The 15,684-nt window shown below is 34.8% G+C and overlaps 1 protein-coding gene across 1 annotated transcript; it reads right to left on the bottom strand.

Annotated features, from left to right (window-relative positions):
- Positions 1–3,962: 3,962 nt before the first annotated feature.
- LOC117240542 (organic cation transporter protein-like) lies at positions 3,963–14,987 on the bottom strand. The gene is made up of 7 exons (XM_033506559.1): positions 14,858–14,987; positions 13,774–14,045; positions 7,352–7,650; positions 6,635–6,747; positions 6,229–6,443; positions 5,256–5,604; positions 3,963–4,970 (listed from the first exon to the last, which is right to left on the bottom strand). Exons 1-7 carry the CDS (start codon positions 14,956–14,958, stop codon positions 4,790–4,792), a joined length of 1,530 nt encoding a protein of 509 aa, XP_033362450.1. The 5' UTR covers positions 14,959–14,987; the 3' UTR covers positions 3,963–4,789.
- Between the last annotated feature and the right edge of the window lie 697 nt (positions 14,988–15,684).

Raw genomic sequence — 15,684 nt, 5'->3', positions numbered from 1 at the left:
TCATCTACTAATCCCACTCATAACAGCACACTCACCAAACAAACTATCAATGATCGCAAACGAGTCACAATGCCTTTCACATTTTACGTAAGCAAAAAAAGAATACAACGATCGTGATAGAAACTTTACAAATGTCCCATTTACATATGTGCGTGTCTGTGTCAAGACTGCAATCAGTAAGATTAATCTCGTCTGTCGTCGACAACATGCTTCTCCGCAACCTTACTAGTTGGCACCGAATAATGGTACAATCGTCTTGTAACATGTATGACTGATAACTCGTCACGCTAGAGGGGCATATTCATTACTCGTCGCTTCAGATTGCATCACGTTAATATTAATTAGCGACAGAAACTACGATAAAGGTCGCGAACTCTCGTATGTTGAACCTTAACATTGGGGCAGTGAACGATATTTATGGAGTAGAGATGATATAGCACTGCACGTACGTAGCTGTGCGCATAGCATCGGATTCCATTGACTGTTAAGGGAATTAAAATGAGAAGAGAGAAGAATTTTCCATAACGATGCTACTAAACGGTATCGAGAAGAATCATTTCGTCGATGGTCTACAATAAAAGATTATAATACGTACTTGAGGCGGATAAGTCTCCTACGTGAAAATTACATTGAAGAAGAAGAAGAGAAAGAGAGCGATATAGATCCATGCGTTCCTTCAAGAAAAAAGAAGAAAAAAACCGACTAGATGAAGTAAGTAGTTCGCAAAAATATAACGTATCGTACCTTCGTGACTTTCCATACGAAAGTCGTATTCAGCTCTCCGCGGCTCACCGAATTAAAAAAAAAAAATCGTGTTTGTAAGTGTGCTTTAGATACCGAAAAAAACAAGTTTTAAAAATCATGTAACAAGCACATTTTTAAATCTGAGACGTTATCCTCTTTTGTTCTCCCGCCCCTGCCTTTTCTACGCCCGTCGAGATCGAATTCTCGCGATATTTTGCAATTCGTAGCTGCCTCTTTGGCACGAACAATTAATGTCACGTTTTTAGAGGATTAGACGCTGAAACTATTAAAAGAGCTGCTCGTCAGAATATTCCTTTTAATCTGTGACGGATGAAAAGAGAGAGAGAGTGCGTTTCGTCCTGGGACTACCGGTGGACTCGTCAGTAAGGCTATGCCCGGTAGTCCCTGCCTTAGACGTAGAGGGAGTCTCGCTAGGTGCGGTATTTATATCAATCGCTCGTATATTCGACCGCTAACGAGTTAGACAGACAGACTCGTTGTCGTCGTAGTCCTCTAGTTTTGGCGGTTGATACCCGCGGATCGCCCGGGAGGTGTTGCGCCGCGTTGATGCCTCGACCTGTCGGCGTCCTGTTGATACCGATCCGCCACAAATCTTTCACACGATGTAAACTTCCGTGGTAATCGACTTTGAAGTTTATTATCTCGTAATCTTTTCATCGAATTTTAATCCTTTTAGGCTTAAATCTGCCGAGTTTCTGAGCACTGCGTACACATGCAAGCAAAATTTCTCTGAGAAGCGGAAAACTTCGAAATTTTTGTATTTATCTATAACGGCATTGTTTTGCATTTGTATTTGTATTTATCTAAATTTCAAGAATGTCTGAAAGTTGCGAAAATTAAGACATCGATATTTTCTTGGTTGCTTGTGGTAGCTGGTATGGCAAAGTAAGTGTACGAAATTTCTGGGATCTATGGGAAAATTCTCGTTTAGCAGTTACGCGTAGGAAAACTTTCAGAAGCAATCGTAATTAATAAATTGACAGTGGAAAAAGTAATTGGCCGATCGCGAATGGTTTTTCCACGCTTATTATAGCTTTAAATCGCGTTACATCTACAATTAGTCTTGAATTGTACCTCCGTAAAAACAAAAACATGTTTCTCCACTGTAACAGCACGAACGACTCCCACGCATACGTCGAATACTCGCTGCGATTCGAATTCCAGGTATTTGTAGCTCGACGATATTTCTCGAAACACTCTGAAATTGGAATATTCTTCGCGCATTTCTAAGATTCTCCAAGAAGAGATTTCAAGCACTTCTAGGGAGAAATTTCTTGGAAGATTATCTCTGTACTCTTTATGAACATAACGTGAACTTGGCATTATAATATACAGCATGTTGAATGCTGAAATTATCGATTTTATATACAGATTGTCACGACCGTTCGCGGAGAGACGTTGTTGGAATAAACTGTGATTTATAACTTGTTATATCGGTGTCTTATTCAATTCAATAACGCACACAAATACAAAGGAAGGGTATTGCAGATTTATGCAGATTATGGAGAAAGATATTAAATTTGTCAATAAATGCTTTGTTACAGTTGGTACGACCGTTCGCGGAGAGATGCGGTCGCGAGGACGCGTCAGCGAGAGGCGTAAATTCTCGCGACGACTATGTTAATCGACGCCGCGAAATAGTCGTTCCCCTGTTTCGGTTAAGACAACAGAGGTGGTTTAATGAATGTAACACTGTATTAACAGGTTAACATAGAATGATATATTTTACAATAATATGATGAATATGTTACAGAAATTTGACTCGACTTTACGATATCTCTAGATAAATTCGTTTGCTCGTCAGATTTGTCGAAGTGTCACGTTTGACTCGTCAGAAGGAACTGATCCCCTTCGATTATTCCTTTGTCTCATTTGGAAGATGACCCCCACTATGCTCGGGTCACGCCACCGCTCGCGCCTATGATCACGTATGCCTCTTCTTGCGTGAAAAACGTAACGGTCAAAAATCGACGTTTCTAGAGCTCGCTGCTTGGCAACAACTATGCTCTTGTAACGTCAATTCATATCAGAGACCAGGCCACACACCACGGACAGGATGGCACCCAGATGTCTGCATATCCTTGGCGCGCACCCTCAATAGTCTTAAGTGCCCACCAGGGGGCCTTGGCATTTTTATAGTTAAGGTCCTTCGGACCAAGCGAGTATTTCCTGTCTTAAATTTCCCTTTACGTTTATTGTCTACCACGTGTTAGCTTAGAAAGTTGGTTTTCTCCACATCTGGTATGTTCCGTTGGCAACTTTCTCGCGAGGGCGGCTAAAACCCTTCCTGGTCCACCAACCGTCCTATTATCCAATCGGAGATGGTGTCTACTGCCCTCACTTCCTTAACCAAAATTGTCATCAACAAATCCGATAGTCCCGTGTCCTTAGACACACCCACCCCTAGCTTTCCTCAGACACAGTATCGTCAGTAAAACTTCACTTATTCTGTATCCTTAGAATAGTCAACATATCTATGTCGGTCTCTTATAAGTCGCGTACTTAATGTATTGTTGTAACTAAGTCTTACATAACGTGGTTGGAGTGAATTGTGATTTATGTTAATTCAGTGCGTGTTACATTGTGATTGCTGAATTCATAATAAAGGTTGATTAAAACCAAGTAAATAGTTGTGTTACGACTCGACTATATTTTATTTTCACCGACCAACCCAAAAATTACGTGACACTCTCGTCGATACATTGTATATGATCCGACGGGCAGATAGGGCGGTCTGCCTGCGACACTGTAGGGCCGCGAGCGACGGTTAGAAAATACAGCCTGTGGTAAGCCTCGTGGCGTAACACAGATTTTACGTTAATTTTATTCGAAAGATTTAGATCAAATTTTTCCTTCGAAGAAGACTTTTCTGTCTTCAAAAGCGATTTTCCATCATTAATCGAAATATCATTTTTGCAATGGCTTGCTAGTGGGATTACGTGTTAAAACGTTCAGCTTTAAAGAGGATTATCTCCATCTCGGCGAGACTAGGCTCTCTAAAAATTGATGAATCCTGTACAGACAATATCTATAGTAAGCAACGCGTCGTCAAAACTTCAAAATATTATTACCCCGCTTTTACGTCGCAGATGTCGACAAAAATATTAATGAGATTTCCTAAGATAATCTCATACTTATTTGTATCGTTAATTCAATCGACTAAGGAACAAGTGGTGAAGAACTATTAGCAGAATCCAGGGAAGGTTTTACTGGCAAGTTTTATTACAAAACATCTAAGAACGATTTACATCATAATAAAAATAATCGCGCTATCTCGTCGCGTGACATGCGCACGAGGTCTCTGCGATTGCTAATCGATCTACAAATACTTACACGTACATATGTACAAATCTCGTGGCCATACACCACGTTGTCCATATTATTTTCATCTCGTTAATATATTTTGTATATTTATGATGTTATTATTTTACTAGTATAACGATTATTGCACTATATTCTATAAGATGGAGCTTTTGTACGAACAATTTCAGGAACTTTTATAACAAAGGAAAGTACTAATTTTTAACATTAACTACCCACGACAATTTACGACAATTACTTTAACCTACGTTCTTACTCTAATTTTTATTCGCTCGCCTAATGATTGAATTTTTAATCAATCATTGTTGATGAAAAATTGCGATGATAATTGCATTGCGGATCTTTATGCAAATGCATATTTTCGTGGATACAATAATACAATTGAAAGATTTGATACAATCGAAAGGACTTGGGCAAAAGTATGTTTCTATCCATTAAATATCATCGATAGTGCTGTACTTTTGGATATTTTACAAAATTTTGCGTCATACGCATTCTATAAATTTTCGTATCTTCGAATCACCCATAATTGCATAAAAATCCGCTGTTTTGTGATAATGAATATTAATGACGGTGGAATTTAAGATTCCTGGATTCAATAACTTGTCTTACTCTAATACATGTATTGCACGTTTTTGGAAGACTAAAGATTCTTTGCTCGAGATCAACGCGACAAATATTGTACTTCGTGGTGAACGTTTCGCTACAGCCTTTCGACCTCTGTGATCGAGTTTTCGCTTTTCCTCGATTTTATACTCGATCTCCGTAGCATGCTACTCCTTAAAGGTTCGCCGCGAAGCGACGCTCTCATCGAATTCCTCGCACTGCATCTAGAAAATGATCGGAACATGGCGACCGGTGGTGTCTCCTCGTCCTCGCGTTTCCTGTCAAAACATTGCGTTTAAAAATATTGAATCCAATCGCTTAAAGATTTGAATAACTTCCCAACTCGATCCTTCTCTTCTGTTCAAAAGATTTAAAAAGCATTTGAAGAAAGAAGATAGTCCAGTTTTCTTTTGAGAGATTTAACAGATTTTAAGAAGAAAGTAATACGAAAGCATACGAAGATGTAGATCTAACAGAATGCTTGAGAATCTTGAACTTCGAGCTTGAAGATCTGTGAATATCTTTGAAAAAAGGAGACCGAAAGTTCCTTTATGTGATTTTACCTTCCGATACAAGGTACATCCCACATCTTCTGATCTTTTCCAAAATCTTCGCTGTCCTGCAGCGTCTGCGGAAGATCCTTATTCAATGTTTCCGGCAAAAAGAGAGTCAGAAGACCGCCCATAATTCCGAGTGTGCCCAGCACAAGAAGAGGTAGGAACGAGGACACAACATTGAGATAGACTACGAAGGGTGCGAGGATACTAGCAACGTATCCCATTATATGTATCAAAGCTACACCCTGAGCTCTAACCACAGTTGGTAATACTTCAGCCGCATATTGGAGACCGATATTGTATGAAATGTTTATCCAAAATCTACCGAGAATTGCCAGAGAAGCTGTATATATACCTGAAAAAAAATTTTAGCATTAGTTTTTAATTCTAATTTTTCATGAAATAATTTTAGAAAATTTTAAGGAATAAAAAGGGAAGAAATTATTTTATCTGTCTGTAATTTGTCTGGTTGTCTGCAATAGTTGATACAAGCATTTGCTAAGCTTAATATAAGCGTGCTTAGCTCTAAGCTAAGCACAAGCAATAAACTTCTTATCTATAAAACGTTAATCTAGCCAATTTGAATCTAAGGGATTGTATTATGGATTACGGCTACTGAAAGCCATATAGCACTGCTGGAGCGCTGAAGCCCATCATTTTGAGGACTATTGCCAACGCCCTTTGATATATGCGGAAATACGAAGCGATCTTATGATCAAAGCAGTAGAAGGGGAAATAAAATATCTATACAACGGATACATGATAGGGCTTGGAAACTATTCTAGCAATGTAGCAAATAATCTACAAGCATTTGCATGTTATAAATATTCCAAAATATACATTTTCTTCCTTTCAAAAAGCACAATGTTATACGAATGAAAAATATTCGTCTGATTAAGTCAGAATTATCGACTTAGGTTATTTAGAAGATTGATCAGTAATATAGAAGGGTGAATATATAAAAACGAAATGTACGAACTATTGGAAACGGCAGAAGCCCAGATGCTGAAGATACCAGAAATGACGAGGGAACCACACGCCAGCCATCTTCTGCCCCATCGATCAAGAACGAGCGTGAAGAACGTGTCAGCAGGCAGCTCGGTTGCTGCAGCAATCGTGAACGTAATAAACACGTCCAGGCCTAAATTATCGACGTTTCGTACGTGACCATCGAACACCAAAGAAATCGCCATCCTATATTTCGTAAAACAATTTCATATGATAAAGAAAAGCACGCTATCGTATTTCATGTGAGAAGCAAATTCCTTGCTTCAGAAATGAAGTATTTTTAGACAAAAGATATAAAACTGTTCGTGAGATTTTTACAAGATACAATTCCGATTTTACGTCAATCTATTTGATATCTGTTTAATAGCGATACGAACCAAATAACAATAAATAGAATCGTGATATTCCGTAGTCGTGGCGTTCTAAATAGATCCAACACGGAGTACGTTTTGTCTGCTTCCTCCTCTTTGCAGATTCTGGCACAGGTTTCCTGTTATTAGCAAATTTTTAACTAGTTAATGTCGTTTGTCTGTTTTTCTTACAAATTTATGTGAATCTGTTATGTGTACAAAGATTACGATAAAATCCGGAAGAAAGTTTATGTTATATTTGTATGAGACAATCCTTTCGAAATAGTTTACTTGGACGTTCGCAAATTTTTTCATTTTACTTTATAAAACATCAAACCTCTAAAAGTCGATCATCTCCTTATATCGTACATTAATGTTAATATTGCCATGATCTATTCAGACTGAGCAGTTTCCAAATGTTTAATCTATTTGTATAAAAATTTTCAAAGATAAAAACAATATACAAATTCAATAAATAACATTACAGAAATAGACAATAACAGACAATAACAGAAATTGACAGCAATTTATCGCTGGCAATTTAGGTGATGAATAAGATATAAAATTACTAGGTTGTAAACAAATTTTCATTACGTAAAAGACCCAATTAGACTTCTATTCAAAGAAAATGATTATATGATATGCTTAAAGGCATATAAATTGGTATCTATAGAACGCACATAAAGCAGGAAAGATCATAAAAGTAGAAAATACGGAAAAGATTGCGGTAATCGGTTTATTTACCCGGAATCGTCTATAGATGTCATCGGGCACCTTGGTGCCGTTGATTCGCTCGAATTTACCAAGGATTTTAATGGCCCTGTCTATCTGACCTTGGCTGACCAGCCATCGAGCGCTTTCCGGTATCAACCATGGCGTACCTACGGCTAGAACAAGAGGAACCGAGGTGACAATACAGGTCATCCTCCAGTCGGCCAAATAATAGGCGATCCAGGGTAGAATGCAAGTTGCAAATGTGAAGAATATTGCGATCGACATATTCGCCACGAATGTCCTCCACTTTGGTCCAACGTATTCTAATACTGGAATAAAAAACATAATATTTAGAAGAATCATCTGTGAAAGAAATATTCTGTGAATAAAGAATGGAACAATATATTAGGTTGTCGCAGAAATTTCTTTCGTCTCGTAAGGAGATAATAGACGCATACTATTTTTTGTTTTATATTATTTTATTGAATTATATTCATTGGGACAAAATAGATCATACGTAATTCAATAAAATAATATAAAACGAAAGAAACTTTTGGGGCAACTTAACGCAATATGAAGAAGAAAAATTTGAGTTACAAATATATAAAAAGTAGATATACAATATATAGATTAATTTAACAAACGTGTTTAGTTCTACGATTAAATCGTGTTTAGATCTAATAACAAGGACTTTAATAATTTCCCGATGATTGTTCAAGCCCATTTAAATTTCCGTAAGTGTTTCAATACTTATCGACAAGAATACGTTTCTATTTACGAATTATACAGGGTGGTTGGTAACTGGTGGTACACGCGGAAAGGGGATGATTCTACGTGAAAAAAGAAGTCGAAAATATAGAATAAAAATTTTTCGTTTGAGGCTTTGTTTTCGAGAAAATCGACTTTGAATTTTCGCTCGGTACGCGTGCACTTTATCACGTCTCGTTATAACGGATCTCACTGTAGATCGTTGTCTCAATTGACGTTATTTTATTTTTAAAATTTTTAAATTTTTAAATTTTTAAATTTTTAAATTTTTAAATTTTTAAATTTTTAAATTTTTAAATTTTTAAATTTTTAAATTTTTAAATTTTTAAATTTTTAAATTTTTAAATTTTTAAATTTTTAAATTTTTAAATTTTAAAATTTTTAAATTTTTATTCTATATTTTCGACTTCTTTTTTCGCGTAGAATCACCCCCTTTCCGCTTGTACCACCAATTACCAATCACCCTGTATTTCTTAAAGATACAAAAGGTAGAATCACGCGTAACTAGCAATATCATAAATTAACTGTGAATAAACGGATCGTTAGAGTCAAAGGATCATTTACATAATTCAAACACGCGCGTGTGTTACCTTGTTAAGCTATTTATGGTAGATATTGAAAGATCGATAAGCCTGAGATACATATTTATGTCGAAACGAACATTCTCTACGGAAAGTCGAGTCTAATTCGATGAAAACAATTGACTTCCTGAACGAACATATCGATATATATCCACAGTGCAATGACAAGTAAATATTACTCTATTTTCGTACAAGAAAACAGATTAAAACGATGAGAACTTATCTTGAACAATTGAACTGACCTTCGCGATGAATGAATCTCGCAATTTCACGAATACGTAGACGAAATTAATGTCTGGTGCGTATACGTCCAATAAATTAGAAACGCAAGGTTGTAACTCTTTAATCGCATAACAGGACAAGATGCAATAAACACGTGGAAATATATCATAGTGAACAACGTCTATTTGTAGTTGCCGCAAAATAGGGAGTACTTGCTCATAATGAAGCAACCGTGTTAGCCACTTAATAGTGGCTTGCTTCTAATCCGGAATCACCTTCAATTAGTTGTAACTAGTGGCTTCCTGATAATTACCGCTCAGTGGTTGTTTCTTTTTTTTTTTTGTTTGCTTTATTATAATTGCGATGCTCGAACCATGTTTACCATGGAACTCGCTTCCTTATTTAAGATCACTTTGTACCATTGATTTTTACTTTTCATGCTTCATAATGAACCAATTTATAATTCATAATAAACCAAAATGACGAACGTTCGTTTAAATCACGAGTTTCAGATATTTCTATTCTCTAAAATACCTGAATTAATTTTTATTAAATAAAATAGCTATAGGATAATTCCACAAATCAGATATTTTGAGCAGATATCTCGGAATTTCCTGTTTAATTCGCCGTAAATTTTCCCAATACGCTCTGGACCTCCTACATATATATAACGTGTCTATACATAACTGTTAATTCATCATTTTCTCGTAATCCTAACAAACAATGCTTAAAAACTTTAACTACATTTTGGATTATTATCTCGCACGAATAAATTTTAAGCTATTAATCGCTTTCCTGAAAATCTGGGTTGGTTATCAGCTTCGGTACGAGACCATCGAGTAACTCCGGTACGCATGAATGGAAATAATCTCCCAGTTATATCCAAATGTTTAATAATTTTCTACATAGAAATTTAATGAAAAATAAGAATAGAAGAACCTCGCATTACAAAAATCAACTTCCATGAAATCTAAATATTATTTATGCTGTCTGTAATTTTCAACATCTTCTTTCGCAAATCATCATCACCATCATCATCATCACCATTGCGACAGCCATTCTAAAATATATGTATCATTAATTTAATAGAAAATAAGAGTAGAAGAACCTCACGTTATAAAAATCAATATTCATAAAACCAACAAAATATCGTTTTTTAAATATATGTATCATTCAGTTTGTATTGCCTTTACAACGCGTAGATAGGGCGAGGAGAGCTCTTCTGAAGACGAGATATTATTCTCATAGAAAGGATACAGAAAGGAGAAGAAGACGTAAAGAAGCTTCTCTGAGACCACTCGTTTCATCACTTCGCCTCTCAAGGTTTACTGCCTTTAACATTACATTATTCGCGCAGAAAAAGTATTCGCTTTTCTCCCAGCTGTTTCCGTCACCCTGTAATTTCATATCGTGTTACCGTTCGATCAAAAGCGACAACTCATTTATTGTAAACGAAGATTCCGTGCGGCACAGTTAGCAAAGATAAATTACAGACGATCGTATTAATAATAATAATCTGACCGATATCTCGCAATGCGACCAATCGATAAACGCGAGCACCGTCCAACGCAAGGACGTTGTTAACGTTTCGAAACTGATTAACGTTCGTTCTCTTCTTTCTTTTCTTTCGTTTCTTCCTTCTCGCCTGTTGGCTCGTAAAAGTATCTTAGCATTTATAGACATTTTTTATTTATTTATATTTATTATATATGATGGTATCATAATTAGTACAACAAAGTATTATTACGTTTCTGTTATATATTCATGAATATATTGGAATTTCATTAGGATCGTAATAAAGTCATATAATAATTATATCGAATATGACGTCAGAATTATAAATACGGTTATTATAATGCAGAGTTTCAATTAAGTAAATTTAAAAATCTATATACAAGATACAAAATTATTTAGCGTAATTACATATTTCACAGTAATTACAAAAATATTTAATTATAAAAATAGTCAAACATTTATTATATTAATAAATCCCGATATTTGATAACCATTTATTACATGTTTAAGATAACTATTTATGCTGTATATTTGTACTAAATAAATGTTTGCATTAAATATCTCGTAACTTCTATGTGCATCTTCAGAAATGCTTCAAACTTTACCAATATAATCATTACAATACTAATGAAATTTCAGAATGTTTTATATAACACATATTCTACATACATATAAATTTTCTGTGGCAAATATGTAAATGCTTTTATAAACTACTAGGTTTATACGCTTTGCAGTCTCATATTTTCCTCCCACTGTTAGCATTATCTGCAGTTTGTATGTGAATTGTATGAAGTTGATCGAATTCTACGCTTTCAACGAGCTGGTCGAGTGAGGTTCTGCTTGAATAAGTTATAAATCCTGGCAGGAAGAAAGGCACGTGTTATTGATATCGACTGGTTAGCTGGAATGTTGAATAGGAATTTAAAGAACCAACTCAAACTTTATCGATAATAAAATATGGAAAATATGACTGCAAATAATATGTGAAAAATGATGGAAATATTCTATAGGATATTTGAATGTTTATTAGAGAATTTTAATAATAATATGGAACATAAAGAAGAAAGAAATTCGATGATACTAAATAATGATGATACTGAAAATTTCAGTGATTTTTATTAATATAAAATTAACATTAATATAAATAAAAACAAAATCTACTATAAATGATATAGACGAACTTTTTAACTAAATATCGTTAGAAAAAAAAGTGACACAAGTATACATACGAAACAATACAAAAAATCCGCATCTATCTAGAGAAATTTGTTATGAATTTCAAAGTCTGTATAAATACGTATACTAATACATAAAGCTTCTAAAGCTCTAAAGTTTTAATGTTTAAAAAAAAGTACAAAAATATTTCTATTAAAATATATATATTTTCCACGGTATTTTCTACGCAGTTTCTACAATTAAGGATTTCCTCGTTCCCATCGATTTTTCTCTAGTTGTGAGACCCTCGGATAATCACGTCCCTTTCATTTTATCTTCGCTAGGCTCGATTATAAATACGGAACTGAATATAGAATTATTTGCAAATCAATGAATCCGATGATGTAATTTGTTACGCGCTCGAAACGAATTAGTATCACTTATCTTAGTTTCAATCAATACCTCACTTTCTCAAGTCATTGATTAAAATACGATTTACACTCGTACAGATCGAGCCTTCTTTCTCAATATTTCCGTCGAATATTCGTGATCAATCGTTTAATCGACCTTGATAATTAGAATAGAAATAAGAAAATTCGAACGCCAAATCATTAACGAACCAGCCACTTGCTCACGAATCTCGTCAACTTGGCCTTGTTTTGTCGAACAAATTGTAAATTTTTCCAACCTCGGCTTGAGTCATCGATTCAGGGTTAATGCACGCCACCTGAGTTTCTTTGGTCTCGATTTTCACAATTGGAATGCTGTCTGCAGGACAAACTTGCTATTCGATCAAGAAAACTCGTTTCAATGACTCGTCTGATGAACTTTCAATCAGCGTTCTTACGTTTCAACAGAGTCTCTTCAAAAGTTTCAATCAGGGTCTTAACGCTGTACTTTCAGGGTATAAAATATCTTTCAAGACAGAGACTAGTCTAGATTTTCTCTTCAGTATATTGATATTAGAACAATAACTGGAAAATATATTTCTACAGTATTATAATTGAAATTTTTTCATGTAGAGTTATAATAAAATTTTGTATTATAAATTGCCTGTATTATGGATATCAGACAATGAATTCAGCATGAATTATATCGATCTTATATTAAACAATTTATTAGAATTTTCAATGGAATATTTAAAATGTTACTTGATTGTTTTATATTATTATGTGATATTTTTACGAATTTTAAATAAGTTTGCTAGAAGAAGATGTTCATTTTAATTAAAACCATATACATGTATGTATGTATATATATACATAGATTTATAGTTGTGGAAGCGTTCGTTGTAGAACCATTCATTCGTTACCTTCGCTTTCCGTTGGGAAGTGAAAATTTATGAAAACCCTGGTATGCTATAGTTGTCCAGAAATGAAAAGCAATTTTGAACAACTAATCCTTTGTAATGAGAATATTGTCTCGTTAAAAGAGAAAACAAAATTAATACATAACTGATCGCGAAAACATAATTGATCGCGAGTATAGAGGGAAAATATTAGTATAGAAAATGATTGCGAACTAACTACCTTTAAATATTATAAATATTCAATGGTATATATAAATCCAAATATCTTAAAGTTTCATATTTTTATCTTGCATGAAATTCTTATAAAACAGGAAAATTAATTTTTCTCTGTCTCTCTCCCTCTCTTTGATATAAACGCCGCAGTTAAAAAATAAATATGTATGACCTCATGTATATTCATATGTATTTAAGCATCTTTCTTCGTAACTTTGAATGGTTTTCAATTTCATTTAAATTGTTGCATGGCAACGTGAGTTCTGTTGCAAAATTCATATACTTGTAGAAACGTCAGTCGTAAATCAAGCATAACAACAGTTTTACAGTATGTTGTAGAGATTACTTTGTTATTTAAACTTAGAGATCTTCCTGCTTACAGTAATTACAAAAAGTAACTGTACACCATCGTATTTAGAACAGCATTTATATATATACCAATTAATTAAGACTAAGTCTTAAGATAAGACTGATTAAAATATTAGCTTTCGTATCATTTGTAATACTTTCATACATGCTTATAAATAATTAATGCTATCAAAATGAAACGTAAAAACTGATTTAAAAAAAAGGAAGAGAGACGCTTCATTGGGAAATAAGGATACATACGTACAAGTACTTTTTGTAGCCACTGTGTGGCTTTCAAACTCAATTCCAGGGCAAAAAAGAAATTATTGAAAAACGGTTACCTAATATGTACATCATAGTGAAGCAATTATCAAAGGCGAATCCAACGAAAAAACGACACAAAGTGAACTGCCAGAAGCTACCCGTGAACGCAGTAGCCACCCCAGCGAGAAATCCCATTAAATTAACTCCGAGCAAAGCTGGTATTCTTCCATATTGATCAGCAACCCATCCAAAAATTAATCCTCCGAAGATAGCGCCGATGAAGAAGATACTTTGAGCTATGGTTGGCAATGTATCATACTGACAAACCCATCCCAGCTGCAACAGAAAACTACAGTCGAATGATTTACTTCTGATCACGATCAGCATCACGGAAATCTTATAGCAATTTCAACGCCTCGATTAAACGAATTTTCGATCAAAGTTTCGAAATTCCTAATGATCTGTCCTTTTTTCTTTGCCTTTGAGGAAAAAAGAAGGAGAAGCTTAAGACCCTGCGCGTTCTCGCGTCCTTCTTCTGGATGCTTCCTACCCCTCGATGAATAATTCTTCTCCTGACGAGCGACGCAAAGTTCATGGAAATCCACTGGAGCAAAAGGTCTTGCAATTTATGTCGAACAAATCTGCGTGTTCGCGCTGTTGCTCGTTATAACGTTTTATTAAAGTTTCTTTTCAATCCGATATTTTCATTTTCAGTTTTATCGCAACCTAGTTTTATCAGCTTTCATAATTCGAAATTTTTTATCCTTTTTTTTCTTTAAGTATTTTTATAAATATTTATTCGATTGTTTTTTATTTGGCAATGTAACGCTTGAATTTAGAATGTACTCTGTAATTTCACTACATGCACTAATTATTACTGCAATATGTACTAGTAATTCTGTTACGTACTATAATTTTCCTCTGTGGAAATCGACATTGTTAATTTTCCCACTTCTGAACTATCGATCTTTCCACAAACGTTTATTCGACCCTTTTCATCGTTCTTCTTTTTTTCCAAAAATTGTACACTACGCTTATTTTTTATCGAAATAGATCATGCAAATAATCGAATACGACATACACAGTATAAAGGGATTGATTGATAGGAACAGATAAAATATTCAAAAAGCAGGAAATTACAAGTCGAACATTTTCTGTCACCTCGGATGCCACAGACGCATAAGGGACGGTGGTATAATTAAATTCCCATCCTTGTTGGCAATCTTTCGTTGGCCACGATGGGTCCGGTACGTGGCTTCCATTTAGCAAAATTTCCGTGTAATTTACATCGTACATGTTGCATCTCGAGTAACCTTCGCGGTTGACTGGTATCGCCAGCGACAGCCTGAAACGAAGGAGAAGATAACGTAGATTGGTTCACGGTCTTCGATGCCGATGGACGTTCCGACAAGCGAGTAATTAACGTTCTATTTGAAACTCGACAAAAAACATTGGGAATCTCGAGTATTTGTTGAGCTAATAATATTGATTGTTAAAGTCGAGTCTGATAAAACGTATTTGATTGGAATTTCATTTAAAGCGAAGAAAGTTATTTTCAATTGTAGCTGGATGTACGTTAATTGCTGTTTTCCTGTCTTTACAAATTACTCATTCCTTTGTTTCATCAGCCTTTTCGATTATTATTGTCTCGTATTATTATTGTCGAGTATTATCTCGTGGTTATTATCTCAACGCTTTTATCGTGTCAATTTATTGCGTTGTGTTCATACGGGTTTGTAGAATATATAATAAACAATGCAATGAGAAATGAACATGAGAAAATTTGAAGAATTATTAAATTAGGTAAATTGAAGGGAAAGAAGTTCTGTGAAGGAACTGGATTGGATCTAAACAGATAATAAAGAAAGATGATCCAAGATTTGCAACCTCCGACGTATGTCGAAAACACTTACTCATTAATAACGAATGTCATTAAGATAATTCAGTGACGGTAATTGCGTCTGTTATTCTGATGAATGTTACATAAC

This window comes from Bombus vosnesenskii, unplaced genomic scaffold (assembly GCF_011952255.1).
Source record: "Bombus vosnesenskii isolate JDL3184/JDL3185 unplaced genomic scaffold, Bvos_JDL3184-5_v1.1 scf7180000014765, whole genome shotgun sequence".
Taxonomy (NCBI): Eukaryota; Metazoa; Arthropoda; class Insecta; order Hymenoptera; family Apidae; genus Bombus; species Bombus vosnesenskii.
The sequence above is the reverse complement of the archived record's forward strand: the minus strand, read 5'-3'. Positions and strand labels throughout refer to the sequence as shown.

Bases quoted from the DNA above. Each gene is read 5' to 3' on its own strand.
- LOC117240542 (XM_033506559.1), bottom strand. From the start codon at position 14,958: ATGGAAGCCACGTACCGGACCCATCGTGGCCAACGAAAGATTGCCAAC. The intron at 6,748-7,351 runs GTAAATAAACCG...TGCTAATAACAG, and splicing joins ACATCTATAGACGATTCCGG to GAAACCTGTGCCAGAATCTG. The intron at 6,444-6,634 runs GTTCGTATCGCT...TACGAAATATAG, and splicing joins ATTCTATTTATTGTTATTTG to GATGGCGATTTCTTTGGTGT.